The sequence below is a fragment of the Molossus molossus genome, unplaced genomic scaffold, assembly GCF_014108415.1.
Source record: "Molossus molossus isolate mMolMol1 unplaced genomic scaffold, mMolMol1.p scaffold_m16_p_21, whole genome shotgun sequence".
Lineage (NCBI taxonomy): Eukaryota > Metazoa > Chordata > Mammalia > Chiroptera > Molossidae > Molossus > Molossus molossus.
In genome coordinates this window covers 42,572,550-42,598,959 of record NW_023425357.1, presented here as the reverse complement: position 1 = coordinate 42,598,959, position 26,410 = coordinate 42,572,550, and the positions used below count along the sequence as shown (strand labels likewise).

The window sequence follows — 26,410 nt, the reverse complement described above, 5'->3', positions numbered from 1 at the left end:
AGAAGATTCCAAAGTCCAAATTTGACTCTCATTAATGTGTCCTTAGGCAAGCTGGTTGACCTCTCTGAGCCTTTATTTCCTCTTAAAATGGAGTCTAATGCCACCAGCCTCAAGGTGGTTAGTGAAAATTAAATGTGAGATGTGGCAAATATTTGTTGGTGACATAATTCTTTATTCACTTGGAACCAGACCTCTGGATCAGAATTTTGGTATCTGCTAAGAACATAGGTTCTCCTTTCATCGAAAAAGCTTAGAGCCCTGGCCGGTTTGGCTCAGCAGTTAGAGCATCTGCGGTCCAAAGAAAAAGCTTAAAATTCTGGCCACCGGGTTAATGGTTAAAACAGACACACTCTTTTCACACTACACAGCAGGTCTTGCTAATCTTCTGGGCCCTGTCTCCCTCCAGGAAGGCTATGGCATTGGGGATGATGAATACTCCTGTGCATACGATGGTTGCCGGCAGCTGATTTGGTACAATGCCAGAAGCAAGCCTCACCTACACCCATGCTGGAAAGAAGGTATTCATTTCTTTTCATTATGAATTTATCAACCTGGTTAAGACATTGGTTAATATGAAGCTTCTATTATGTTAGGCTTTAAAATGTTTTAATGGAAGAACATTAAATATGAAAAGTGTTAGTTAACCTTCATATCCTCTGCCATGGATGTAAATGGTATTTATCTGGTAAGTTCACCTCTGGTGGAGCCCTTCCTTCAGCAAAAACTTCTCAGAATATAAAAGTCTTAAGTTAGTGGGAAATGGTCATCTTGAGACTACTGTGAATTCTAATTTCCTCTCCGGATATGTTTTGAATCAAAGCAGCCGTGGAGATATTGAAGATATTGAAATTGTAATGCCAATTAAATAAAGATATTTTCATGGACCAGATGGCTGTGGAATAGGCACTATTCACTGGACACATTCTGGGCACTGCTAGGGCAGCCTTTAAGGATGGCTTGAGCACTTCCAGCCTCAAACAATCTGCTCAGCCTCCATTCTCCAGACATCAGGCTCAGGATGCTGCAGGGGCCATAGGGTACCAGAATACTCAGTCATGGCTCTAAGATATTTTGCAGGAATGTATCTTAGCAACAGTGTGATCTTTTTCACCCCATTCAATTTTTGTTTCATCGTGTTTGCAGTACCCAAGACCCTTGACCCATGAAAACACTTATTAACGAAAGATTCAAGTAGCAAAGTTAGAGTCACAGTGTTGGTTTGTTAAACATAGACTGAAAGATTTAAGGTTATTAAGTCTTTTCACCTCTGGCTAAATACGGTGAAAACAGGCTTTTCCTTCCACAGCACCACTGCACTGAAGAGTGGTATTCTCAGGGGGCCTCCTGGTGCTGTCCCTCCACCCCCACCCCATCCTCCTACACACACACTAACTCAAGACATAGAGCCTCTTCAAAGATTATATCCCCAGCGTTGGAGCTGGATAGGGTATAGCCCGGCTCCTCTCCAAGCCTTTTTCTCTCTCTGTTTCCTGCCCCAATCAGCATTATAAATGAACACTGAATTGTTAGGCATGCTAAGGGAGCAGGAAATTGACCACTGCCATGCAGGGACGCTCCACTTAATTAACTAAACCGATAGTGTGGGAAGGCAAAAACCTTAAAAGCCAAATATAAGCCTTCATTTGAATGGCTTGCAGGTTCTTAAAGGAATATAAAACCTCATTTAACAGAGCATAAGATAGAAGCACTGCCTACAAAGGCTGTCTAGTTTGTTTTTATAGTAATTTTTTAAAGATTAATGAAGTAAGGTGCTTATTATTGAAAATTTTGAAAATGTGGGGGAGAGCAAAATGAAACTAAAATCCCTTGTATTCCCCCATTCACAAATTTTTTTTTTAAACTTAAAATCTGGTGTAAATATATTATTATATAACTGTACTATATTAATCAATGCCTCAAGGTTGGATAGTTACATTTTAACCTTTTAAGTTACTATTATAAAAAAATATTTTAAACCATTTTGGATTTTTCTCAGATAAATGCTTAAAGTGAAACTTCTCTGGCAAGTGGGATAAAGAATTGCATTTTTAAAACTTGTTTGCTCTATATTACCAGATTTTCCTCCAGCAGCAATGAGTATCCATTTTTCTTGTCATGATTGTGTAATTTCATGTGTTCATCTCTAACAATTTATTTATTTACTTATTTTTAATATATATTTTTTTATTTTTTAGAGAGAGAGGAAGGGAGAGAGAGAGAGAAACATCTATCAGCTGCCTCCTGCCCATCCCCTACTGGGGATCGAGCCCCAAACCCAGGCCTGTGCCTTGACTAGGAATCAAACTGGGACCTCTCAGTCCATGGGGGGACGTTCAGTCCACTGAGCCACACACTCTGGACCATCTTTAACAATTTAAAAAGCAAAAACAGATGAATGCCATTTTAAAAAACATGTTTCTGGGCAGTTGTTATCATAGGGAGTTTTAAATCTTACCCAACAAGCGCCCGGCTAGCTCAGTCGGTAGAGCATGAGACTCTTACATCTTACCCAACAGGCAAAGAAGCACATGATTTTGATTTTACCATATTTCACTGCTCCCAAAGTGCACATTTTTTTCACATTTTTAACATCTTTGAAATTGGTCCTGTCATAGATTAATTGGTAGCACCTTCTTCTTACTGGTACATTAAAATGCTGGTATGTAGGGGTCAGAGCAGTTGCAGAAGAAACAGGAAAGATGTGTATGTTGAATCCATGGCTACAAATGCAGACTCAATACAGTGACAATAAAACCCTGAGATACTTAGCAGAATCCCAGTGGTATGCACCCTTATCCTAACTGTGTTTTGCTTTATCCTGTAGGAGATACAGTAGGATTTCTGTTAGACTTGAATGAAAAGCAAATGATCTTCTTTTTAAATGGCAACCAGCTGCCTCCTGAGAAGCAAGTCTTTTCATCTACTGTGTAAGTAGCTTTTCCCAGTCAAAATTTCAGGAGATGGACTGAGTGTACTTTTCTCCAGAAATAACTTTGTTAATTTAGTCAGTTATGATGAGAAAACATTTTTGTTTAATCCTTACCCAAGGACATTTTTACATTTATCTTCAGATAGAGCAGGAGGAAGAGAGGGAGGAAGATGTGTCTCACATCGAGTGGTTGCCACCCACACGACCCCAACTGGGGCCGGGGACAAAGTGCAACTAAGGTACGTGCCCTTAGCAGGAACCAAACCCGGGACTCTCTGGTCCGCAGGCTGATGCTCTAACCGCTGAGCAAAACCGGGCAGGATGAGGACCCATTTGATCATACCTAAAGCTATTCCAAAGTTGGGTGTAGGAAGATAAGAGCAGGAGATCCTGTCCTCCTTTTGACTAGGATGTGATTCATTCTGACTTCTGAAAACCACTTCATGTGTGAGCTTTGCTTTGTTTTTATGAATTTTCTTAGCCTCTGTACTCGTTTTTATTTGTAGATCTGGATTTTTTGCTGCAGCTAGTTTCATGTCATATCAACAATGTGAGTTCAATTTTGGAGCAAAACCATTCAAATATCCACCATCTATGAAATTTAGCACTTTTAATGACTATGCCTTCCTAACAGCAGAAGAGAAAATCATTTTGCCAAGGTAAGGGATCTTCAGACTTTTACTTGTATCTCATGAGAAATGACAACAGTTTCTAATAGGCTTTTTTCAAAATACAAATAATTTTGAAAACCTGAGAAAAATGGTGACTTTCTAGGAAATATAAATGACTAAATCACATGCCAGAAGAGATAGAAACAAAACAATTATTATAAAATTAATTGAAACTAAAAGCTATTTTTCCAAAAAGGACCAGACCCAGGTGGTTTCATACGAAATCTCCATCAATTCTTTGAGTAACAGATAACTTCATTGCTATTTAAAATGTTGCAAACCCAGAAAGACAGAGCACTTCCAAATAATTGTTATGAGCTAAAATAACACTGGTTATAAAAATTAGACAGTATAACATATGCATATACACCAAACAAACCTGCAAACTAATTTCACTTGAATATCCATGTAAAAATCCTAAATAATAGGAAATCAAGTGCATCTTTTCACAAACTTGGGTTTATTGAAACAGACTGCTTGTTGGGTTTTAGCTGCCTGGTAAAGATATCAAGACTGTTCTGCAACCATTAGGACTGTGAATGCCATCTTGGGTAAAATTTCAGCCCTTATTTGCCCAAAACTGTGATTGGCATTCATTGTCTCCGTGGATGAAAGCTGCTTTTCTTCCTTACTAGTTGATCATGGGCTGGTCCTTAAGCGGGAAAGACTCCAGCTACTTCCTGGTACTTACTTCAAGTTAAAGCTTGTTTCACAATATGAGCCAAAGTCTACCACTTTTTTAACAGAGCAGCTTTCTAGGCCTTTGTGAGGAAGGGTGGTCCTGTTACTGATGTCACATATGTTATATCAATGACAGAGTCTCTCCTAGCAGTATAGACCCCACTGGCCTTGGCACAGCCAGTGTTGGGCTATTATGCCCCTGAAGGTATCTGTAACATAATGTTGAAATGCTAGCTCCTGTTTTGGCTCAAAAAGCAGGTCTATAAACAGCCCTTTGGGGCTGTGTTTCCCCTTAGACTCAGTGCCTCAAGACTCAGAGTGCCTCAGCAGTTTCCAGATGAACTAGAAAATGTCACATAGTAACAGCAGCATTGTCTGTAGCAGCAGAACCTCTGGAATATTTCAAGAACAGAAGGGCTACTTACAGCCCAGCTTAGGGACCCGAAGTTCATTCCTAGAACCTCCCTTTAACGTGTCTTGGTGCCTGACAGAGATTCTGAACTTTAAGTACCTCTTGGTGAAAGTCTGAAGTAACAGCTCTCTCATCTGTCATACCCTATCACTTTTTTATTTAGCCTGTCTTCTTGGGTGCAGCTCATAAATCAGTCTGCCTTCTCACTCACACCCTGAAAGGTATGATTGAGCCCTGGCTGGTCTGGCTCAGCAGTTAGAGTGTTGGCCTTCAGACCAAGGGATCATGGGTTCCATTCCTGGTCAAGGGCACGTACCTGGTTTGTAGCTTTGATCCCCGGCCCCAGTGGGGGTTGTGCGGGAGGCAACCAGTTGATGTGTCTCTCTCTCATTGATGCTTTTTCTCTCTCCCTCTCCCTTCCACTCTGTCTAAAAATCAATGGAAAATATCCTCAGATGAGGATTAACAAAAAAAATTTTATTTTTATTTTGTTTTTTCTTTTAATATGTTTTTCTTCATTGGTTTTAGAGGGAGAGAGAGCTAGAAACATCGATGAGAGAGAACATCAGTTGGCTTCCTCCTGCATGCTTCCCACTGGGGATTAGGCCCACAACCTGGGCATGTGCCTGATCAGGAATCGAACTGGGACTTCACAGTCCATGGGTTGATGCTCAACCACTGAGCCACATCGGCCAGGCAACAAAAAAATGTTTTTAAAAAGATACAATCGATCCATCTTGGAGTTCCCTGGAAGTTGGCTAAAGTTAAAACTACTTCAGCATTTAGTTACCATTCCAGCAGAATCAGACTTTCTGAAAATCACGGCAACAGGCATCATCTATCGGCAAGTCTCCTTTTATGGCCAGCTTTGGTACTCTGTGGGTACCTTGTCAGTTCAGCACCAACAGTGCAGCCTCCCTTGAATAAGGACAGCAGAGTTACAAGCTAGGACAAGCCTGGGCTGCACTAGACCATGACACCAGGATAGGAGTTGTCAAAGGCTAATTGGGTGGTTTTCTTAAAACCAGCTTCCTGCTGGTACATTTCAGTCAAACTTACTTACAGATTGTGGCCTTAAGTGTTAACATGCCCAAGACCATTTACTATGCCATTAATATTTGAGCCTGTGTCCAAATCTTATATTCAGGGATAGTTTTCTACTCACTGGAATAGTATTGCTTCCTGGCTTCAGAGTAGAAGATTGTGGCCCTGTTACTACCTGGGATTTTGTAGCTTGTTCTATATTGTGTATATTCTCACTCTCTCTAATACTTCTCCTTTCATTCATTCTTTTTACTTCCTCTTAACCGTTTTATTATGGAAAACTTCAAATACACACAAAAGAAAGAAAGAATATTACAATGAAGCACCATATAGCCATCTACCTCTCAGCTGCAATAGTCATCCACTCTTGGCCACCTGCTTCTCCAGCAGTCTTCTTTCATCTCTGTTAATAAGTCCATTCCCATTCCAGTTTCCCTGGCCATATTCCTAGAGTATCCTTGACACCTTCCTTTCTGCTGATTCCTCAGCAAATCCTACAGGCTGTGTCTTCAGATTATGTCCCATATCCAACTACTACTTATCATTCTCACTGCTACCACCATTGTTCAATTCTTTTTCATTTCCCACCTAGATTATTTTTGCCCTGGCTTCTAACTAGTCTCCCTGTTCCTACCTTGACCTTCTTCAGACTGTTCAACACAGCCTCCAGAATAATTGTGTTACAATTTAAATCAGATCACGTGCTTCTCTGCTGAAAATATTTAATGGCTTTCCATTTCACTTAAGGTAAAAGCTTAAATTCTTTTTTTTTATCCTCACCCGAGGACAATTTTTTCCATTTTTTGTTTAGATAGAGTGGGAGGGAGAGAGAGGAAGAGAGAGAGAGAGAGAAACATCGACGTGAAAGGGACACATCAAGTGGTTGCCACCCACACGACCCAACCAGGGCTGGGGACAAACTGCAACCGAGGTACGTGCCCTTAGCGGGAACCAAACCCGGGTCTCTCTGGACCGCAGGTCGATGCTCTAACTACTGAGCCAAACCAGCCAGGGCTAAAAGCTTAAAATCTTACAGTGATCTACCCTGCCCTACACAGTTTGCCCCTCCTCTCCATTTCTCCTTTTGCTTTATATCCTGCCATCTCCCATTTGTTTATGCTCCTTCTTCAGTCACCTGGCGTCCCTGCTGCTCCCAAAACATACTGTAGTTTTAAAAAAATTTTTTTATCCTCACCCGAGGATATTTTTCCATTTTTTGTACAGATAGAGTGGGAGGGAGAGAGAGGAAGGGAGAGAGAGTGAGAAACATCGACGTGAAGGGACACATCGAGTGGCTGCTACCCGCACAACCAACCAGGGCCAGGGACAAACCGCAACCAAAGTACGTGCCCTTAGCGGGAACCGAACCCGGGTCTCTCCGGACCACAGGCCGACGCTCTAACCGCTGAGCCAAACTGGCCAGGGCATAGTTTTAAACTTTTAAACATTTAAAACATACTGAGGTCTATTGTAGCCTCAGGGCCTTTGCACTTGCCATGCCTGCTACTAGAATGGTCCTTTGTGTTTTCCAACACCACCAAACAATAACTCAATATCTACATGAGAATAGTGTCAGATCCCACAGATATGCAAGACTGCCTTCTCCTCCCGTTTTTGATGCCAATCAAAAGTCCAAGTTTTCACCTGTGCTTCTGACCAACCCATAACTAGGACATTCCCAGGACTCTCTCCTTGTGATTGATTAATTTGCTAGAGCAACTTACAGAACTCAGGAAAAGTTTACTTACTAGATTTACTGGTTTATTATAAAAGGATGTAACAGGAACAGCCAGGTGGAAGAGCTACATAGAGCAAGGTATTGCGAAAGGGCACAGAGCTCCCATACCCACATTACATAGGCATGTTTAATTCAGTCATTGACCATTGGTGATTGAGCTCAATCTCCACCCTCTTTCCCTTCCCCTAAGATCAGAGGATGGAGCTGAAAATTCTGATGTTCCAATCACAAGGTCAGTTCCCCTGGCATCTAGCTCCTATCTTAGGTTACTTGGGGACTTCTCTAGAGTAACCTTATTAATATAACAAAAGACGTTTGTTGGTCTCATGTCTTAGGAAATTTCAAGAGTTTTAGGAGCTTCTTGCCAGGAATGTGGAGGAAGACCAAATATATGCATTTCTTACTATAAATCACAGTATCACAAATGTTCTCTCTCCAGATGTCCACAAAGCTCACTCAAGCCTCACTCTTCATGTCTTTACCTCAATGTCATCTTTTCTGGTAGCCATATTTGAAAAATTTTTTTTTCTTTATTGATTTTAGAGAGAGAGGAAGGAAGAGGGAGAGAGAAATAGAAACATCGATGAGAGAGAACATCGATTAGCCGCCTCCTGCATCCCCCCACTGGGGATTTGGCCCACAACCTAGGCATGTGTCCTGACCAGGAATCGAACCGGCGACCTCTTGGTGCATGGATCAACGCTCAACCACTGGCCGGGCTCTGGTGGCCACATTTTAAATTGTAACTCCTTGCCTCTCACATACACCGTCCTTATCCTTCTCCCTGCTTTATTTTTCTTCATACTACTGCTCATGAGCATTTAACATTCTGTATATTTTACTGTTTTATTTAGTTCATTGTCTGTCCGCCCCCCCCCGCACCCCCTCCCTCCCCCGCAACTAGAATGTAAGCTCTCTGAAAGCAGAGATATGTTTTTAGTCATTTCTCCACCAAAGAATCTCCAGGATTAGGAGCAGTGCCTGGCACATAGTGAGGCCTTCCATGGTTGAAAAATGTTTTCCTGTTTTCTCTTGCCCATCTGTCAGGGTTGTACTGTCAGCAGTACAATTCTGCCTGTCTGCATTTTCATTCCAAACTGAGTGAAAGCACAAGACAAGGGGTCTAAGCTGAGGTGCCTGGACTTCCAGGGAGTCTATAGATGGACTATCATAAAAACCTTGAAAGTGTATGGAAACTTACATGTGTGCTTTTTTTTTCCCCTTGGGAAGGCCTTATGCTTTTCATCAAACCATCAAAGTGTGTGACTTATAAGGTTGAAAATTTGCTGGTAAAATAAAAAGAGCACTGGCCTTAGAACGAAAGGTTTGAACTTGATTCTCAAATCTGTTTACTGTGTGTGACCTTATGCAAATCATTTTCTTGAACTGTTTGTCTGTACAATGGGAATGACCATGTCTCCTTTATTCCAAATGTAATCCAATGATTTCAGATCTTTATAAGAATGAAATAAAATGTTGTGTGTGAAAACTACTGGACAAGGAGATCGCTGATTCGATTCCCAGTCAGGGCACATGCCCAGGTTGTGGGCCAAATCCTCAGTGGGGGGCATGCAGGAGGCAGCCAGTCAATGTTCTCTCTCATCGATGTTTCTATCTCTCTCCCTTTCCCTTCTTCTCTCTAAAATCAATAAAAGAAAAAAAATTAAAAACGAAGAAAACTACTGGGCAAAAGCTTATTGTACTTCACACTGTTGATGCAAGAACACCCAAATCTATAGAAAAAGTTTACAAGTTTTTAGCATTTATTTGAGCCAAACTGAGAACATGCCCAGAATCAAGATCTTACCCAGAGAAGGGCAGTTTTGCAGTTCTTTTTATGCAATGAGAATCAAAAGAGAAAAGTAAGGAAGGTACAAGAAATCCATTGATGGTAGATTGAGGCAGGAATAAGCAAAGGTGGGGAGATTCTAGGGTTGGTAGGTACAGGATAGTTAACATTTAACATTTACAGTACAGAGAGAGATTATATGCAGGCAACGAGATAACTGTGAGGAGTTTCAGACAGTTGGTTATGCCTCCCAGAGAGTTGAAAAAGAAGATCAACGTGTCAAAAATTTGGTATCCCAGATGCCTAAGAACAATGTACAGGGCTAATTAAGGTAAAGAGTAGTAATCTTTTACTGAGAGATTGATAGGCCTAGGATGTGACTACCTACCATGACCTGCCCAGTTAGGAATTTATGGTCAAATCACCCTGTGTGTCCACTTCTTGTCAGGCTTGCCATATGGCCTCCTGAGCATGTCAGGCCTGCTCTGTAGCCCCTTTCTCATTCACAACACAGCATTTTCAAAGCATTTCCTACGCCACACTGCAAACGGGTCCCATTTATTTGTGGACACATTGTGTTTTCTACTCAGGCACAGGCGTCTTGCTCTGTTGAAGCAAGTCAGTATCCGGGAAAACTGCTGCTCCCTGTGTTGTGACGAGGTAGCAGACACACAGTTGAAGCCATGTGGACATAGGTAAGAGGTTTGTTTGTTTGATTCGTTCCTATTTTGTACGTTATGTTAGGCAAAGTTTCATCCTATCCTTGAATTGCTTTTAGTGTGTTACCAGTTTCATGGCTCTTCATCCAGGTTTACCGTGTCTAACGTAGGCTGAATGAGGAATTAGATTTGCCAAGTAGTACGTGGCTGTCTTCCAGAAAGTACCTGAAATAGAAGAAGCTACTTGATATTGAAGGCCTTTGTTTTCTCAATACTATATCTTTAATGCAGTTTTCACATCACAAAATGTAAAATGTTTAATGCTATTTATGAGCTTCATGGGCAATCCCTCTTAGTCTTAGAGCCTCCTCATATATTTATGTTTTATACTCCCAGCCACTGAGAAGGCAGCGCCTCCCTGCCATCTAACCAAATTTCAGTTGTATGAGATGAACTCAGAGGGCAACCTTGACCCTACAGAACAGCGTGGCCAAACATTAGCAAGACCAGCAAGTAAGACGGCCCCCAAGAAGGCCATCCAACTAGGGTTAGATAGGGGTTGGAAGTGTGGGCTGGTGCTTTAACCATTGTGCACACCGGCCAGGGCAAGACTTATTAATTTATATATTTATTTTTTTAACCTTTTTTTTTGCATTTATCTTCAGATAGAGCGGGAGGGAGTGAGGGAGGAATAGAAAAAGAGAAACATCGATGTGAGAGAGACACATCGAGTGGTTGCCACCCACACAACCCCATCCAGGGCCAGGAACAAGCTGCAACCAAGGCAAGTGCCCTTAGCGGAAACCAAACCCAGGACTCGCTGTTCCGTGGCTCAATGCTCTAACTGCTGAGCCAAACTGGCCAGGGCTGCCACTGATTATTTTACTCATTCAATTAACAAGCTCATTAACTTTTTTTTATTAATTTATTTTTGTTACAGATGTTTCTCCTTTTTCTCCCTCCTCCTGACCCTCCCCGCCCAGCATTGTTGTCAATGTCCATTGGTTATGCATACCTGCATATAAATTCTTTGGTTTATCTCTTCCTTCCCCCTCATCCCCTCCTCTGAGGTTTGTCAGTCAGAACCCTACTTCTATGCCTCTAGGTCTATTTTGTTCATCAGTTTACTTTGTTCATTATATTCCATAAATAAGTGAGATCATGTGATATTTACCTATCTTTGATTGGCTTATTTCACTTAACATAATATTCTCCAGGTCCTTCCATGTCATCTCAAAGGATAAGAGATCTTTCTTTCTTACAGCTGCATAATGTTCCATTATGTATATGTACCACAGCTTTTTTATCCACTCATCTATTGTTGAACACTTGGGCTGTTTCCAGACCTTAGTGATTGTAAATAGTGCTGCTACAAACATGGGGGTACATATATACTTTCTGATTTGTGTTTTAGGCTTCTTAGGATATATTCCTAGAAGTGGGATCACTGGATCAAATGGCAGTTCAATTTTTAATTTTCTGAGGAAACACCATATTGTTTTTCATCGTGGCTGCACCAGTCTGCATTCCCACCAGCAGTGTACTAGAGTCCCCTTTTCTCCATACCCTCACCAGCACTTGTTGTTTGATGATTTGTTGATGACAGCCATTCTGACAGGTGTGAGGTGATACCTCATAGTCGTTTTAATTTGCATCTCTCTGATGATTAGTGATGTTAAGCATTTCTTCATATGTCTCTTGGCCATTTGTATGTTCTGTTTGGAGAGGTATCTATTTAGGTCCTCTACCCATTTTTGAATTGGATTCTTTGTCTTTCTTTTGTTGAATTGTATGAATATTCTATTTTGGAAATTAACCCCTTATCTGATGTATCATTGACAATTATAGTCTCCCATATAGTGGGGTTCCTTTCCATTTTGATGCCTGTTTCTTTTGCTGTGAAGAAGCTTTTTAGTTTGATGTAGTCCCATGTATTAATTTTTTCCTTTGTTTCTCTTGCCTTAGGCATAGTATCAGTGAAAATTCTGCTGCATATGATGTCTGAAATTTTGTTGCCTACGTTTTCTTCTAGGATTTTTATGCATTCATGAGTCACATTTACGTCTTTTATTCATTTTGAGTTTATTCTTGGGTATGGTATAAGTTGATGGTCTAGTTTCTTTTTTTTTTTTTGCATGTAGCTGTCCAATTTTCCCAACACCATTTATTAAAGAGGCTGTCTTTACTCCATTGTATGCTCTTGCCACATCTGTCAAATACTAATTGAGCATAATATCTTAGATCAATTTCTGGGTTCTCTGTTCTGTTCTATTGATCTATATGCCTGTTCCTGTGGCAGTACCAAGCTATTTTGATTACAATGGCTTTGTAGTGTAACTTGATATCCAGTATTGTGATCTCTCCTACTTTGTTATTCTTTTTCAAGATTACTGTGGCTATTCTGGGTCTTTTTTGGTACCATATAAACTTTTGGAGTATTTGTTCTAGTTCTGTGAAATAATGTCATTGGTATTTTGATGGGGATTGCATTGAATCTATAGATTGCTCTGGGTAGTATGGATATTTTAATGATGTTAATTCTTCCAATCCATGAACAAGGTATATGCTTCTACTTTTTTATATTTTCCTCTATTTCTTTTTTCAATATCTTGTAGTTTTCTGCAAACAGGTCCTTTACGTCTTTGGTTAAGTTTATTCCTAGGTATCTTAATTTTTTTTTGCTGTGATGGTAAATGGGATTGTTTTTAAATTTTGCTTTTTGTGAGTTCATTATTGTCGTATAAGAATGCCGTCAATTTCTTAATGTTATATTTGTATCCTGCTACTTTGCCAAATTCATTTATTAAATCTAGTAGATTTTTGATGGAGTCTTTAGGGTTTTCTGTGTACAATATCATGTCATCTACAAATAATGACAATTTCACTCTCTCCTTTCCAATTTGAATCCCTTTCATTTTTTCTTCAATTAAGCATGTCTGATTGCTGTGGCTAAGACTTCCAGTACTGTTGTTAAGTAAGAGTGGCGAAAATGGGCATCCCTGTCCTTGTTCCTGTTCTTAAGGGAAATGCTTTTAGTTTTTGCCCATTGAGTATGATGTTGGCTGTAGGTCTTTCATATATGGCCTTTATTATGTCGAGATATGATCCCTCTATTCCCACATTGCTGAGCGTTTTTATCAGAAATGTGTGCTGAAAAAAAAAAAAAAAGAAGCCCTGGCCGGTTTGGCTCAGCGGTTAGAGCATCGGCCTGCGGTCCTGAGAGACCCGGGTTCGGTTCCCGCTAAGGGCGCGTACCTCGGTTGCAGTTTGTCCCCGGCCCTGGTCGGTCGTGCGGGTGGCAGCCACTCGATGTGTCCCTTTCACATCACACATCAATGTTTCTCTCTCTCTCTCTGTTCCTCTCTCTCCCTCCCACTCTACCTGAACAAAAAAATGGAAAAATGGCCTCGGGTGAGGATAAAAAAAAAAAAAAAAAAGAAATGTGTGCTGGATTTTGTTGAATGCTTTTTCAGCATCTATGGATATGATCATATGGTTTTTATCTTTCATTTTGTTTATGTGGTGTATCACATTTATTGGTTTCAAGCTTGTTAACATTTTATTTTATTTTATGTATTTATTTATTTTTAATCCTCACCGGAGGATTTATCCCTAGATAGAGTGTGAGGGAGGGAGGGAGAGAGAAACAATGATGTGAGAGAGACACATCGACTGGTTGCCTCCTGCACACCCCCAACCAGGGCCAGGGACTGAACAGCAAATGAGGTACGCGCCCTTGACTGGAATCGAACCTGAGACTCTTTGGTCCATGGGCCAAGACTCTAACTACTGAACCAACTGACCAGGGCAAACTTGTTATCATTTTAGATTGTGTCGGTAGCAGTGGTCAGTCTGGCCTTTTGAAACATTGACCTAACTGGTATTTGTGTTTTTCCTCAGTGACCTGTGCATGAATTGTGCCTTGCAACTGGAGACCTGCCCATTGTGTCGTAAAGAAATAATGTCTAGAGTCAGACAGATCTCTCATATTTCATGACACATGTGAAGAGGAATCACGAACTTACGGACTTATTTCTACTCAATTTCAGCCAATGTTGAAAAGAAAAAGAAAAAAGCCCATCTCTAATCAGTCGTATGCACATTGAAACTTGTAGCCATGGCCAGATTTTATGCTAAAAATGGTAGTTTGTCAAAGACAAAATTCTCTTAGAACCTAACCCAACTTGCCAGCCCTGAGAAATTCCATTCAAGGCCAAGGAAAGCTGAATGCTAACAAGCCCGGCCTGTAGTACTTCCATGAAAAACAGTAAGGGACAATGCCCTCTTGAGTGCTGAAACCACACTGGAATTCTCCTTGTTGGGTTCATTTAACACAGGATGTTTTGTCTTATATTCTAAAGTTTTATTTGGACAGAAGAAGGTCATTATGGAGAAGTAAATGATAGCGTTTCTGGGTTGAGTGTAACTTCCCACTGGTCAGAGATATAGCTGTGTGGTAAGTGTGGATATTGCACTGTAAGACTTGAATCTATAAAACTAGAATCACACAGGTCAATACCATGAGCAACTTGGAGGGCCTGAAAGAAGGTGCACAGACTGTAGAAAAAAAAACCAGATTTTTGTATTTCAGTGATTCCAAAGAACATTCTAGTTTTTTTTAACTGCAGAAAATCGGTGGTATTTTCACATTCATGGTGTTGCTACCCAATTTCAGTACCCACATTTTGTGACGAGAAAATGTTTCAACAATGCAGGAGGAATTCTTAAATTAACTGCAGTGGTTGGAGAAAATGTGGTATTTAGGGTATTTTTAAGATACCATCAAATCAGGTTTTTTTTGTTAAAAAAAAAATTTTTTTTTAATCAGTATTGTTTTTGGAAGTAATATACTTTGAACTCTTGAACTAATAGTCTCAAAAACTCTTAGAAGACAGTCTGAGAGCATATATTCCTATTGTTTTAAATAACATGTATTTGAATAGTAAATTCAATCACGGATTATTGACTACGTCTTCATCAAAAGTGTTACTCCCTCTCAGGGTCTCTGGTGAAGACCTTCAAGAGTTTGTTTTTTTTTCTCCCAGAAAATTGGAAGGTAGAATTGTAAATTCATAGAATTTATTTTATAATGGTGTACCTCAGCAGCTGCCTTTCAATTTATGCCAAGTCCTTACCGAGTTTATACTTGAATAGTAAATATGTCTTCTGAGTTTTACAGTGTCTTAAACTCAATGCACATTTTCTTCCTTTCCCACCCTCTCTTGTTTGTAGTTCATTAAAATGTCCTATTACAGACTGATTTCCTTCCTGGCCGTACTTGTTGGGGTGCTGGATTTTTCCCATGTCTTTAGTCTTCCATAAATTCAAATATATATATAAATATATACACACATATATATATGTTCTCTTCTTTAGCTTGTGGTGAATACAGTAATTTGCATTGGAGAAATAAAACATTTGTTGCCTTTTTTTACTAAGATTTCACAACTTTCATTGGTGCCTCTGCTGCTAAAATTCCAAGACAGTATACTCTCAGGTTTAAGGGCTGCTTTGCAGGGTAGAAGAGAATCAAGTATTAGAATTAAGAAGCAAGGTTAATCACTATCCACCCAGCAAATCTTTATTGAGCATCTACTATGTTCTGGGCACTGTGCCGATGTGGTATATAAAACATCTATTCATGGAGCTTGCTTACATCTGGTAGTGGAAAGAAGATGGTATATTTGTGTTTATTGTAATAAATTGTTAGTGCCTTGAAAGAAAAGAATGGGGTACTATGAGAGAGAATGAGGGGGGCCTAGTTTAGATGGGAGGGAGCAGAAGAAACCTCACTGGGAAAGTAATATTAGTAAAAACTCAAAGGAAGAAATAGAACATGGCCAGGCAGAGAGACTAAGAACAAGCTTCTAGCCCTGGCCAGTTTTGCTCAGTGGTTAGAGCGTCAGCCTGCGGTCCAGAGAGACCCAGGTTTGGTTCCCGCTAAGGGCACGCACCTTGGTTGCAGATTGTCCCTGGCCCTGGTTGGGTCATGCGGGAGGCAGCCACTCGATGTGTCCCTTTCACGTCAATGTCTCTCCCTCTCTCCCTTTCTCCTCTCTCTCCCTCTCTCCTTCCCACTCTAACTGAACAAAAAATGGAAAAATGTCCTCGGGTGAGGATTAAAAAAAAAAAGAAAAGAAACTTCCAGGACTGAGTAGCTACGTGAACACAACATTATAGGCAACAGCCCTAACTCACGAGGAAAGGAGCTCAGTGGCCTTCAGGATCTGATGGAAGGCCCCTGTAGCTAGTAAGATAAGAGGTGAGTGGGTTGAATTGTATGTTCCAGTGGTGGAGAGATCAGGGGACTGCTTGTGAAGCCATGTGAAGGACGTTGTCTTTTATCGTAAGTACAATAGAAAGTAAAGGAGTTTAAGCATAGAAGTGCTTTAATAAATAATTTTTAAAGATGGCTCTGGCTTCTATGTGGAGAATGTGGTGGAGAGCAGGATAGAGGATGAGCAAAAAATGAACATAGTAAGACCTGTAGGGAGACTTTGAAGTAATGCAGCTGAGAGGTGAAAGTAGTCTGTAAATTCAGTGGAGACAGAGAAAAGTAAATGGAATCAATAGCTAATCTGTCAATAGTCAAAGGAATGCAGAAGCCTATTAGCTTTCTAGAAATCTACTCTTGAACTTTGTTCATAAAATGGTCTACTTTTCCAATTCTTAACTTGTAGACCATAAAACAAGGATTTCAATATTAAGTTATTCAGGATGAAAGCAAAGTTGTAATTTTGGAACTGCTTCAAAGGGAGCGACATTTATTCCACAAAGAAGAAAAAAAAATAGCAAGCTACGTGGAAGAGAGTAAACAATAGATCTGTATTCTGCACGGCTTGTAAACATTTTAAGAGAACTTGAAACCTGGACTTTTGCTGATGATATATTGTACCAGAGAGAACAATATGTAATTTATATAATTTTTATTTTTTTTATTGTCAAGTCATTGGCATTAGATTTGTTTTTATCCTCACCTGATTTAAGAGAGAGAGAAACATCAATGTGAGAAAGATCAATCAGTTGCTTCCTCTACGAGCCCTGAAGCACTCCGACCTCAGATCAAACTGCAACCTAGGTATATGCCCTGACTGGGAGTTGAACCCACAATCCATAGACGCTCCAATCAAATGAGCCACCTGGCCAGGCATGTCATTTTTTATTTCCCAGAAATAGCTTCAGGATTTCAGCCAAAAGAATGTTTTTAATGAATTCCCATCTTTTTTGAATGATACTGATAAAGCAAGGTCAAGTCACGGTGCTGTTTGCAGAATGCCAGGAGAATGATTCAGTCACAGAAATAATTTCACTGGCAGAAAATGACTTTTGCATGAATTTCAGCCATCTTGAATATGTACCCAAGAAACAAATTATCCAACTAAGATCAGCTCTTTCAAAGATTGTACACTTTTTGCTATTCATTTAAAACAATTAGTGCTAATCCACAATCAAAATATTTAAGAAATATTTATTAATGGAAAATATTTAATATATTCAAGTAAATTAATTTTTCTACAAAAAGGCCATCATTCTGGTTTTTTTGTTTTGTTTTTAGAAAAGTATCAAGCTCTGATTTCCAGTATTGTTTGACAACTCAGGGATTGGGGAGCTATATAGCATGATGGGTAAAACAGGAATGAGTTTAGACCCAGGTTCCAGCCCCAGGATGCCACTTACCACAAATATGCAAATACTTCCAAAGCCTTGGTTACCTAATCTGTAAAATCGAGATGATAATACCTCATAGAGGTTTTTGGGTGTTGTTTTTTTTTTGTCACAGTTTGGGTTTTTTTATGCACTTTTATTGAATTTATTGGGGTGACACTGATTAACAAAATTATACAAGTTTCAGGTACATGATTCCACACACATCTGTAAACTGTATTGTGTGTTCACCACCCAAGTCAAGTCTCCTTCCATCTCATACTTTCCCCCACATTTCAAGAATTTCAAAAAGAGACAATGTATTTATAAATATTTAATTAGTATCAGTACTTGGCTTATGCCTAAGTGAGTGGGTACCTATGATTATTATCTTTATCCCCATTTGTTCTTATAGCCAGAGATGGTGAAGTGGATTAAAGATGGTCACAAATTCTTTAACATTCCTTCCATCTATAAATAAAGTTTATGTCCACTCTCCTTAAACCTAGGTGGCTCACCCTGGCAGGTTTGACTGAGCGGTTAGAGCGTCGGCCTGTGGTCCCTCGAGACCCGGGTTCAGTTCCCACTAAGGGCATGTATCTCCGTTGCAGTTTGTCCCCAGCCCTGGTGGGTCGTGCGGGTGGCAGCCAATCAATGTGTCCCTTTCATGTCGATGTCTCTCTCTCTCTCTCTCTCTCTCTCTCTCTCTCTCTCTCTCTCTCTCTCTTCCTCTCTCTCCCTCCCACTCTACCTGAACAAAAAATGGAAAAGTGTCCTCGGGTGAGGATAAAAAAAATTCTAGGTGGCTCTATGCTTGACCAATATAATTCAGCAGAAATAGTACTGTGCCAAGTTTCTAGCCCAGGCCTTTAAATGACTGGCAGCTTCCACTTCCTGTCTCTTGAAGTATTTGCTCTTGGACTCAGCCACCATGGTCTGAGAAAAACCCAACATCCCTGGGAAGACCTACATGGAGAAGAATTGAAACTCCTCCACCCCAATCCTCTAACCAACATCCACACTGAGCTCCCAGCCAAGAGTCAGCACTAATTTTTCAGCCATGTGAGTGAGCTGGGAAAAGGCTGCTCTGGCCCCATTCCACCTGCCCCAACTGATGTGGAGTGGAACAGAGGTTAACTGTCCCTACCAAGTCCTGCCCAAATTGCTGATTAGTGAGCAAAATAATTGTTTTAAGACACTATGTTTTTCAGGTGGCTTGCAACAGGGATAGAAAACCAGAACAGATAAAATCATTTCTTCCTCCACTTTGAGCCCATACATGATTTAGCAGTAGAAACGGTGGGCAAGTTCATTCAATCCAAAAGAAATAAGTGGTTTATAGAGAAAGTAGGTCATAAGGAAATTTGCTGAGTTTGCTTTGAACTGTGTGACCAGTGCTTAAACAGAACTCAGCCTGGTTACTCAGTAAACCTTTTCAGATGCCTGTCTTCTATTTGGGGTTAAGCAGAGTTAATTCCTCTGAGAATCTGTCTCACGCTGGATACAATTGTGTCTTGATAACAAATCCCTGTATCATGTACCACACATTTGGCCAAAGGTATAATGCAACCGAAGAGACAATGCCCACTGGTCCAATTAAGAGAAATCAGCTCAGGGAATCTTTTTGGCAAAATTTGGCAGTTTAGGGGGGAGGGGGGCTTTTTTCTGATTGTGTTGTTCAAACGGGTTTTGTCAACTTTCATCTCGCCTCGTTAGCCAAGAAGCCAGTTACTGCCAAATAATCTTGATGATGTGAATATTTATGATGTACAAGACAGCCACTTCTCTCAGTGAGCCTTTCCTTCCACGAGAGGGAGTAACTGCCTTGCAAATCTGAGGTCGGCAGTTACCTGATTTAAAAGCTAAGGATTGGCTCGAGAGAGAGATTTGCAATTTATAGTGCTCTTAAAATCCAATTTAAACTACTTACTCTTCTTAAATCTTGTACTTTACAAAATGAGGAAACTGAGGCACTTGGCTTGGACTTCCTCCATAAAACGGAGACGACGCGAGGTTTAACCGCCGCACAGCGTGGGAACACGCCGGCGAGGCCCTGGTGCTCACGAGGCCCCCTCCCCCTCTTCGCGACTCTCCCTTCCTTTCCCTCACTTCCTCCCCGTTTGCCCCGCCCCTGGCGTCGGGCAACGCGCGCCTGCGATTTGCTGTCGGGAGGCGCGAGGCGGTGGAAAGGCTGCGGTGACCATGGTGACGGGAGGCGGGTGCGGCGTCTGGAGGTGGGTCGTCGCCGCTAGGCCCCGGCGTCGGCTGCCGCGGCTCCCGCGGAGGCCTGGCGGGCGGACAGGCGGCAAGGCCTCCTCCATGCTGGTTGGAGCTCTGCGAAGCAGAACGGAGGTTGGGCCCGGGCCGCGGGCCGAGTAGGAGGCCGACGGGCCGGCTCGCCCGCGCCGGGTGGATGCGGCGGCGGCGGCGATGGACGCCCTAGAGGAAGAGAGCTTCGCGCTGTCTTCGTAAGTGGCATTGCCTGGGCCTGCTGGCGCTCGGTTTGGGCCACTGCCCTTTGAAACGGGTGTCCTGACGGACGTCAAGGCTCCGCCCCTATTCCCCGTGTCGATTCTGTCGCTATTGCGACCGCTGGGTTCAGGCCCGAACAGGAGTCCGGCGCAGGAGTCACGAATTGATCAACGCCTCCATCACAGCGCCCCATGGCCGCCTCCAGTCTCGTCGTCAGCAGAACCTGGCGGGTTTGACTGCTGAGGCCCGATACGGGCCAGAGGATCCAACACCACCAGGGACTCCTGGTCCAACAGCTCCCCGCCCTGGCCAGCATCTCGCTCACGGCAGCTTCACGCTCACTCGCAGATAGGTGCGGGCTGGTAGCGAAACTGCGGTGAGCTGACCTCACCGGAAATGAATGCGGAGGAGCCTTAAAGATGTGCAGTGCGACCCCTACCGTCCCCCCCCCCCCTTATTTGCCCCTTTTGTAATTCCTTTTGTCACATCAAGTTTTCTGACAGTGGAGCCATTACATTCATCTCTGATCGCAGATGTGTTCAGTGTTTTATTCTGTTTGGACTTGCTAGATTAGACAGTCATTCGATTGTTGAAGCTGAGTGATAGGAAGTTCATTTTTCTTTGGGGCATGTTCGAAAATGTCCATAATAAATTTTTTTTTAAACTATTTCAAACAGCACCTAATCCAGGCATATTTTTCAGTTCTTCCGCCTCTGATGCAGAATTTGATGCTGTGGTTGGATATTTAGAAGACATTATCATGGGTAAGCTCCCTTGCCAGTCTTTAGTTCTTAGACCCATGCTTTTAAGAACACTGAAATGAAATTGGAGAGCTGATTTTTTAAAGAGAAAACATCAAACTGCATATAATTTTTAATATAGCACAATGTAATATTAAGCCTTATTGTGATTTGTCTTAGAGGCAAACAGCCCAGTACTCCTTAAAACAACTAATATACCCACAGATTCAGGAGTCAGGAAGGGACTTTTCAGGAAATCCAACACCTAGAAATTCTGGGGCTATTGACAGAACTTCAGGAAACATCGACCTACTTTATTTCCAAGACTAAGAACAATTTAGTTTTTTAGTTTTAACGTTTTTATGGCGTAGACCACAGCATACCATAAACAGCACACATCCCTGAAAAAAAGAAGGTGTCATACTTTTTGCTGGTTCTGTATTTCCTGTTCGTGGGTTCATTTTGGCATCCATAAGTCCTACTAAGTAATAAGTAGTAACTGGCACCAAAGGTTTAAGACAAATATGTGGGAGAGAAAAACTTAGAATTTGATAATGTGAGGGAGTTCCCAACCCATCCCTTATGGGTGTGTGTAAAATAAACTGGATGATGGTTTAATGATTGCACAACATTGTGAAGAGACATAATCCCACCAAACTGTACACTTAAAAGTAGTGAGCATTTTTGCCCTGGCCGGTTTGTCTCAGCGGTTAGAGCGTCAGCCTGCAGTCCAGAGAGACCCGGGTTCGGTTCTCGGAAGGGCACGTACCTCGGTTGCAGTTTGTCCCTGGCCTGGTTGGGTCGTGTGGGTGTCCCTTTCACGTCTATGTTTCCCCCCCCCCCCCCCCCATCTAAACAAAATATCGAAAAATGTCCTCGGGTGTGGATAAAAAATAAAATTAAAATAAAAAAAAATAGCATTTTATGTTGTGTATGTTTCATTACAATTTAAAACTAGTAATAAAAAACTGGATTGGTCTATTTCAACACTGGTGTCATTTAACACTCGCTTGAAATACCTTTAGTTTTCTCTCCTGGAGATTAACCATTGAGAAACCAGTTCTAACATATAATTCCTGCCTATTAAATCAAAATGGTTTTTAGTTTGCATTAAAAAGAATAATTCTTTTTATTGTGGTTCAGATGACGAGTTCCAGTTATTACAAAGAAATTTCATGGACAAGTACTACCAGGAGTTTGATGACACAGAAGAGAATAAACTCACCTACACGCCTATTTTTAACGAATATGTAAGTGGATTTCTACTTCTCTTACCAGAGATTAGGGTTTCATTAAAATGTGAACTTAGAATCAAAAGATGCTAAAATTTGGTTGACTTTTCAAATCTGCCACCACTACTACACTGCCAGGAATTCTAATTAGAATCTGATTTAGTTCTCCTGTCCTGTCGCTTTCCTACACACAGCTTTTGGGGCTGTTTTTCAAATGTTTGATGATTTCATCAGCTTCTGTTTCACAAGATATTTGGCTTTATTATAATGCTGCTTTCAGTTCAGGTATGTATGACTACGAGGTAGACGTGAAAACTCAGACCAAGATCACTAACTAGTTGGTGGCAAAACCAGGACTAGAATCAAAGAATTTTAATTCTTGACCCTTGGGTCTTTCCACACTGCCAAGGTCAGGGGCAGCCTCCTGGAATAATCTCATCTGTCTGAGATGGGTGCGAGCCTCCAGGACTTTCTTGACACAGAAGCTTGGCACAGTCAATGCGGGTTTCCTCTAGCCATGCCTCAGCTTATACGGACCCTGTGATTGCCTCTTTTGTGTATGTTCTGTTTGCAGAGTCCATCTGCCCAGGAAGAAAAGGCTCATTTACTTCATTCCTCACTTTCTGCCAGGGAGTGGGAGCCCTGCTGCTGTCTCTGCCAACCTGAGAGCATCCGTTCTGTTACGGTGTAATTACCTGCGAACGGCTCTCCCTCCGTGGGCCAGTGGGCCCTGCGAGTCCTCCTCGAGGACAGGAGCTGCGTTTGGTTCTCTTTGGTATCCCCAGCACTCAGCATGGAGCCTGGCTCAGAATAGCTCTTAGGACAGGCTGTGTGCAAAGCAGGCTTGTCTGACTCAGATCCTTTCCACTGTTACAGATTTCTTTGGTAGAAAAGTATATTGAAGAACAACTGCTGGAGCGGATTCCTGGATTTAACATGGCGGCCTTCACAACAACTTTACAGTGAGTTCTTGACTCTGTGTTTTACCTTTTTTCATCTTCCTCCAGTCTGAAAAGAAGACCCTCCTTTTTTCCCCAGTGCTTGAACATCAAGGCTGAGAGTACTTGGTGGTTAGGTCCTAGGTAGTAGGGCCTCAGAACCTTTGAAATCTTGAAGAGACAGTCTGTTTCATCATTCATTCGTGCAGGAGTCACCCTTTTCCTTTACAGGCACCATAAAGATGAAGTGGCTGGTGACATATTCGACATGCTGCTCACGTTTACTGATTTTTTGGCTTTTAAAGAAATGTTTCTGGACTACAGAGCAGTAAGTCTGTGTGTGTGTGTGTGTGTGTGTGTGTGGTAAGTCACTCTTGTATGTTCAGTTAGCCACATAGAACCACTTAGAAAGTTCTAAGAACTGTTGAACATAAACCACCTCCCATGCTTCTCCCTGTGAGCCTGGCCAGTAGCAGAGAGTAGGTATCCGAGGAGTGAGCTGCTGTCCTCGTCCAGCAGGGACCTGGGACCCTTACTGAGGAGCTACATTCTCATGTTTAAGACTGACCAGGGCCAGTGCTGTGCAAAAATGCAAATACCTCCCTTCCCATTCCTTTGTGCTCCCTGGTGGTCCCACCCTGCGTGCCTCCTTCCCAGGCCAGGGTTCTTAGATAGAGGGGACTTTTTTCTATTTTTGCCTCTTGAAGTTGTTTCTTTTCCCATGTAGGAAAAAGAAGGCCGAGGACTAGACTTAAGCAGTGGTTTAGTGGTGACATCATTGTGCAAATCAACCTCTCTGCCAGCTTCCCAGAACAACCTGCGGCACTAGGTCCCACCCCCGGCAATGAGATTCGTGTGGATGTCAGCAGCCCGGTGCACAGTGCACGGGGAGAGGCTTCTGCTAGTGACGGAAGAATAGACCTTGGGGCGATCGGCTCTGTTCTGCAACTCTTCATTAATGTCAAGTGTTGATGGGTGAAAAAAAAATTACATGACCCTCCTGGAACCCATTTCTTCAGAAAAACCTTGTGTTCAGTAACCCTAGTACTCCTACTCCTAGGGGACATCTCTCTCAGGGCCTTGAGTCAGGCTCCTCTGGACAAGTCCACATCCAGCATTCCACCTGGGGGCCCTTCCCCACACATGGTGTATCAGCACGAAAGTTTCAGTGGTTTTACTGTTTGGGAACATTTATCTAGGGCATTCCTCAGGCCAGCTGCCTGTCTTGAAAGTTCTGGAGCTCCTGTTGTCACAGCAAATCTTGGCTGGAGGATCCAACTGAGAGAGATGTCCTTTACCTAAAACTACATGTCAAAGTCAGTTCCTAGTCTTACATTTGCTGTCCCTGTGTTACTGTATCTTCTGCTGGTCCTGATATAGCCCCCAGTTTCTAGAACTCTTCAAGCATTTTTGAAAAAAATATTTTTATAGATGAATACTCAGGCTGACCTAGTGGATATAATCTTGAAAGTTCCATGATTACCCACTTCAAGATCAAAGTATTATATGCTGTGTGCTTTTTAGTTGCTAGTGTCGTGAAAGTGAAAATGCTGTGTCAGTGTGCCAGTGAGTGTGTGCTTGTGCTGGGAGTAACTAAACGTGTCTTTCTTTATAGCATGTTGCGTGTTTGTGCAGGTTTGCTTAAACTCTTTCTATATAAATCAGCTTGTTAGGTTTTCTGTTGGGGTAGAAGGTCTGCAATTCCTTTCCTGTCAAAATCTTCCCACCAAGACAGTGTTCTGGTCTAGCTCCGCGGAGTGGGAAAGTGCAGCTGCTTCACTGCTCACCCGCCTGCGGTTCAGCACATTCGCTCAGCACTGTGTTTGAGAGCATTGCTGACCAGAAAACATGGACATCACCTCTCGAGAGAGAAAACCAGTTCAGTTCCCAACATGTATGTACCTTAGATTTCTTTTAAAAATAAGAATCTGTACTAACTTTTCACTTGGCTGTTCTGGTTTAAAGGATGAGCTATATAGGCTATGTGTTTTCTGTACTGATGTGGCGCTTATAAATACTTTTGTGCCATGAGTAATATTTGAGCTGTTTTGTAAGAGCCCCGATTCTCAACCAACCGTCCCCTTTCTTTACTGTAACTGCTGCCATCACGTTAGTATTGCTTTGATCCTTGAAGCCAAAGGCACTCAGAGCTGGCTTTTTTAAAAGCTGCAGCCCCTGGGCTTGCTTCCCCTGGTTCCTTTCATCAGCGGGACCGCCCGGTGCAGGCTGGGTGTGTGGGAAGTACGAAGAAGACCTGTTGGTCAGTTCACCTGGTTGAGAAAAGGCAGGTAGACACGTCCAGAGATGAGATTATGAAAAAGGAATGAGGAAAAAAGGCAAATGGTTATTTTCATCATTTCCCACATGGAGAAAGAAGCAGGCAAGCTTGTTTTAGTTTATTTTATATTGTTAATTATTTTGATTGAAGGGAGAGGGAGAGATAGAAACATCGATGAGAAAAATCGATCGGCTGCCTCATGCACGACCCCTCCTGGGGATCTAGCCTGCCACACAGGCATGTGCCCTGACCAGGAATTGAACCAGTGACCTCTTGGTTCATGGGTCAACACTCATCCACTTAACTACACTAGCCAGTCAAGCTTGTACTTTAATATTAGAAGACAGGCTTTTTGATTTCTTTTAAAACAAACCAGAAGTCTCCATCCACACAGGAACTTATGTCATGTGCCACCTGGGGCTCCGGCCTGGTCTGGAAGGAGGAAGCCTGACATTTGGCTCCAGCGTCAGGAGATAGTTGCTTTCCTATCTCCTACCCCTGCTCCCCTCTGGGACACAACATTCACCCAGACTGCAGGGTCTGCTGGTTAGGGAGGCACTGGCTGAAAGCATGTTTACATCTCTACTGAAATAGGGTGTGTATTATTAGGGTGCACAAGCCTGTAAGACTTGCCTAGGATTTTGTACTCTCTTAAGCCTCCAAAGAAAGTGGGTTGATCCTTAAAACTAAACTCTCTGATGGCTTTCATCCTGGAATGACTGTAATTTATTATTTTGAAACACTTGAAAGTAAAAAGGAATGCTGCTAATATTTACACCAGGACAATTGGCATCAACTGGAACATGGGCAGTGACTCGGTGCCCTCCCTCCTAGTAGAAAAGCTCATCCACGGCTGTTTGAATCTAGTTACATTTTCGTTGTTCCCAGTTTTTCAAAATAGGACAAGGGGTGCCCAGAAATGCCTTTGGCTCACTCTTCAGAGCATGTTGCTCTGTGGTAATAGAAAAATAAGCTCAGGAGGGACCCCGCCCCCTTGGTTTGTGCCAGCTGTGCTCATCAGTTGAGCACGTCACTCACTTTGTCACCTCTGAGCTTCACGAGCATCCAAGGAGGTAACATTGCAGCAATCTGAAGTTCAGCAAGATGACCTGACATGCCTAAAGCTAGGATGACCAAGTGATGTATTGTTCCGCTGAGACCTTTTTGAGAATAAAAGGGGTTC

General features: G+C 42.0%; 2 protein-coding genes across 6 annotated transcripts in view; both read left to right on the top strand.

Moving 5' to 3' along the window:
- The window catches only part of RSPRY1 (ring finger and SPRY domain containing 1), a 49,439-nt gene extending 34,714 nt beyond the window's left edge, over window positions 1–14,725 (top strand). For 2 of the 4 annotated variants that reach the window (XM_036275418.1, XM_036275417.1), the window contains exons 11-15: window positions 407–518; window positions 2,825–2,927; window positions 3,436–3,588; window positions 9,855–9,959; window positions 13,824–14,725. In XM_036275418.1, coding sequence (XP_036131311.1) covers window positions 407–518; window positions 2,825–2,927; window positions 3,436–3,588; window positions 9,855–9,959; window positions 13,824–13,920 — 570 coding nt within the window. In that variant the 3' untranslated portion in view covers window positions 13,921–14,725. Of the gene's footprint in view, window positions 1–406; window positions 519–2,824; window positions 2,928–3,435; window positions 3,589–9,854; window positions 9,960–10,319; window positions 10,342–13,823 lie in introns of those variants that run through there. The other 2 variants (XM_036275416.1, XM_036275419.1) reach the window with 2 other exon arrangements.
- Window positions 14,726–19,828: 5,103 nt separating this feature from the next.
- On the top strand, window positions 19,829–25,387 carry LOC118639115 (ADP ribosylation factor like GTPase 2 binding protein). Of its 2 annotated transcripts, none has more exons than XM_036275347.1 (6): window positions 19,829–20,035; window positions 20,742–20,803; window positions 21,923–22,029; window positions 22,888–22,973; window positions 23,181–23,277; window positions 23,677–25,387. In XM_036275347.1, exons 1-6 carry the CDS (start codon window positions 19,998–20,000, stop codon window positions 23,776–23,778), a joined length of 492 nt encoding a protein of 163 aa, XP_036131240.1. In that variant the 5' UTR covers window positions 19,829–19,997; the 3' UTR covers window positions 23,779–25,387. The 2 variants fall into 2 exon arrangements, with proteins under 2 accessions (XP_036131240.1, XP_036131241.1); XM_036275348.1 differs by lacking the exon at window positions 19,829–20,035 and adding an exon at window positions 20,050–20,391 and having other exon boundaries at window positions 23,677–25,385.
- The last annotated feature ends 1,023 nt before the right edge of the window (window positions 25,388–26,410 follow it).

Excerpts from the sequence above, each read along its gene's own strand:
- LOC118639115 (XM_036275347.1), top strand. The coding sequence starts at position 19,998 with ATGGACGCCCTAGAGGAAGAGAGCTTCGCGCTGTCTTC. Across the intron at positions 22,030-22,887 it reads CGCCTATTTTTAACGAATAT|ATTTCTTTGGTAGAAAAGTA; the intron begins GTAAGTGGATTT and ends CCACTGTTACAG. Across the intron at positions 23,278-23,676 it reads TGTTTCTGGACTACAGAGCA|GAAAAAGAAGGCCGAGGACT; the intron begins GTAAGTCTGTGT and ends TTTCCCATGTAG.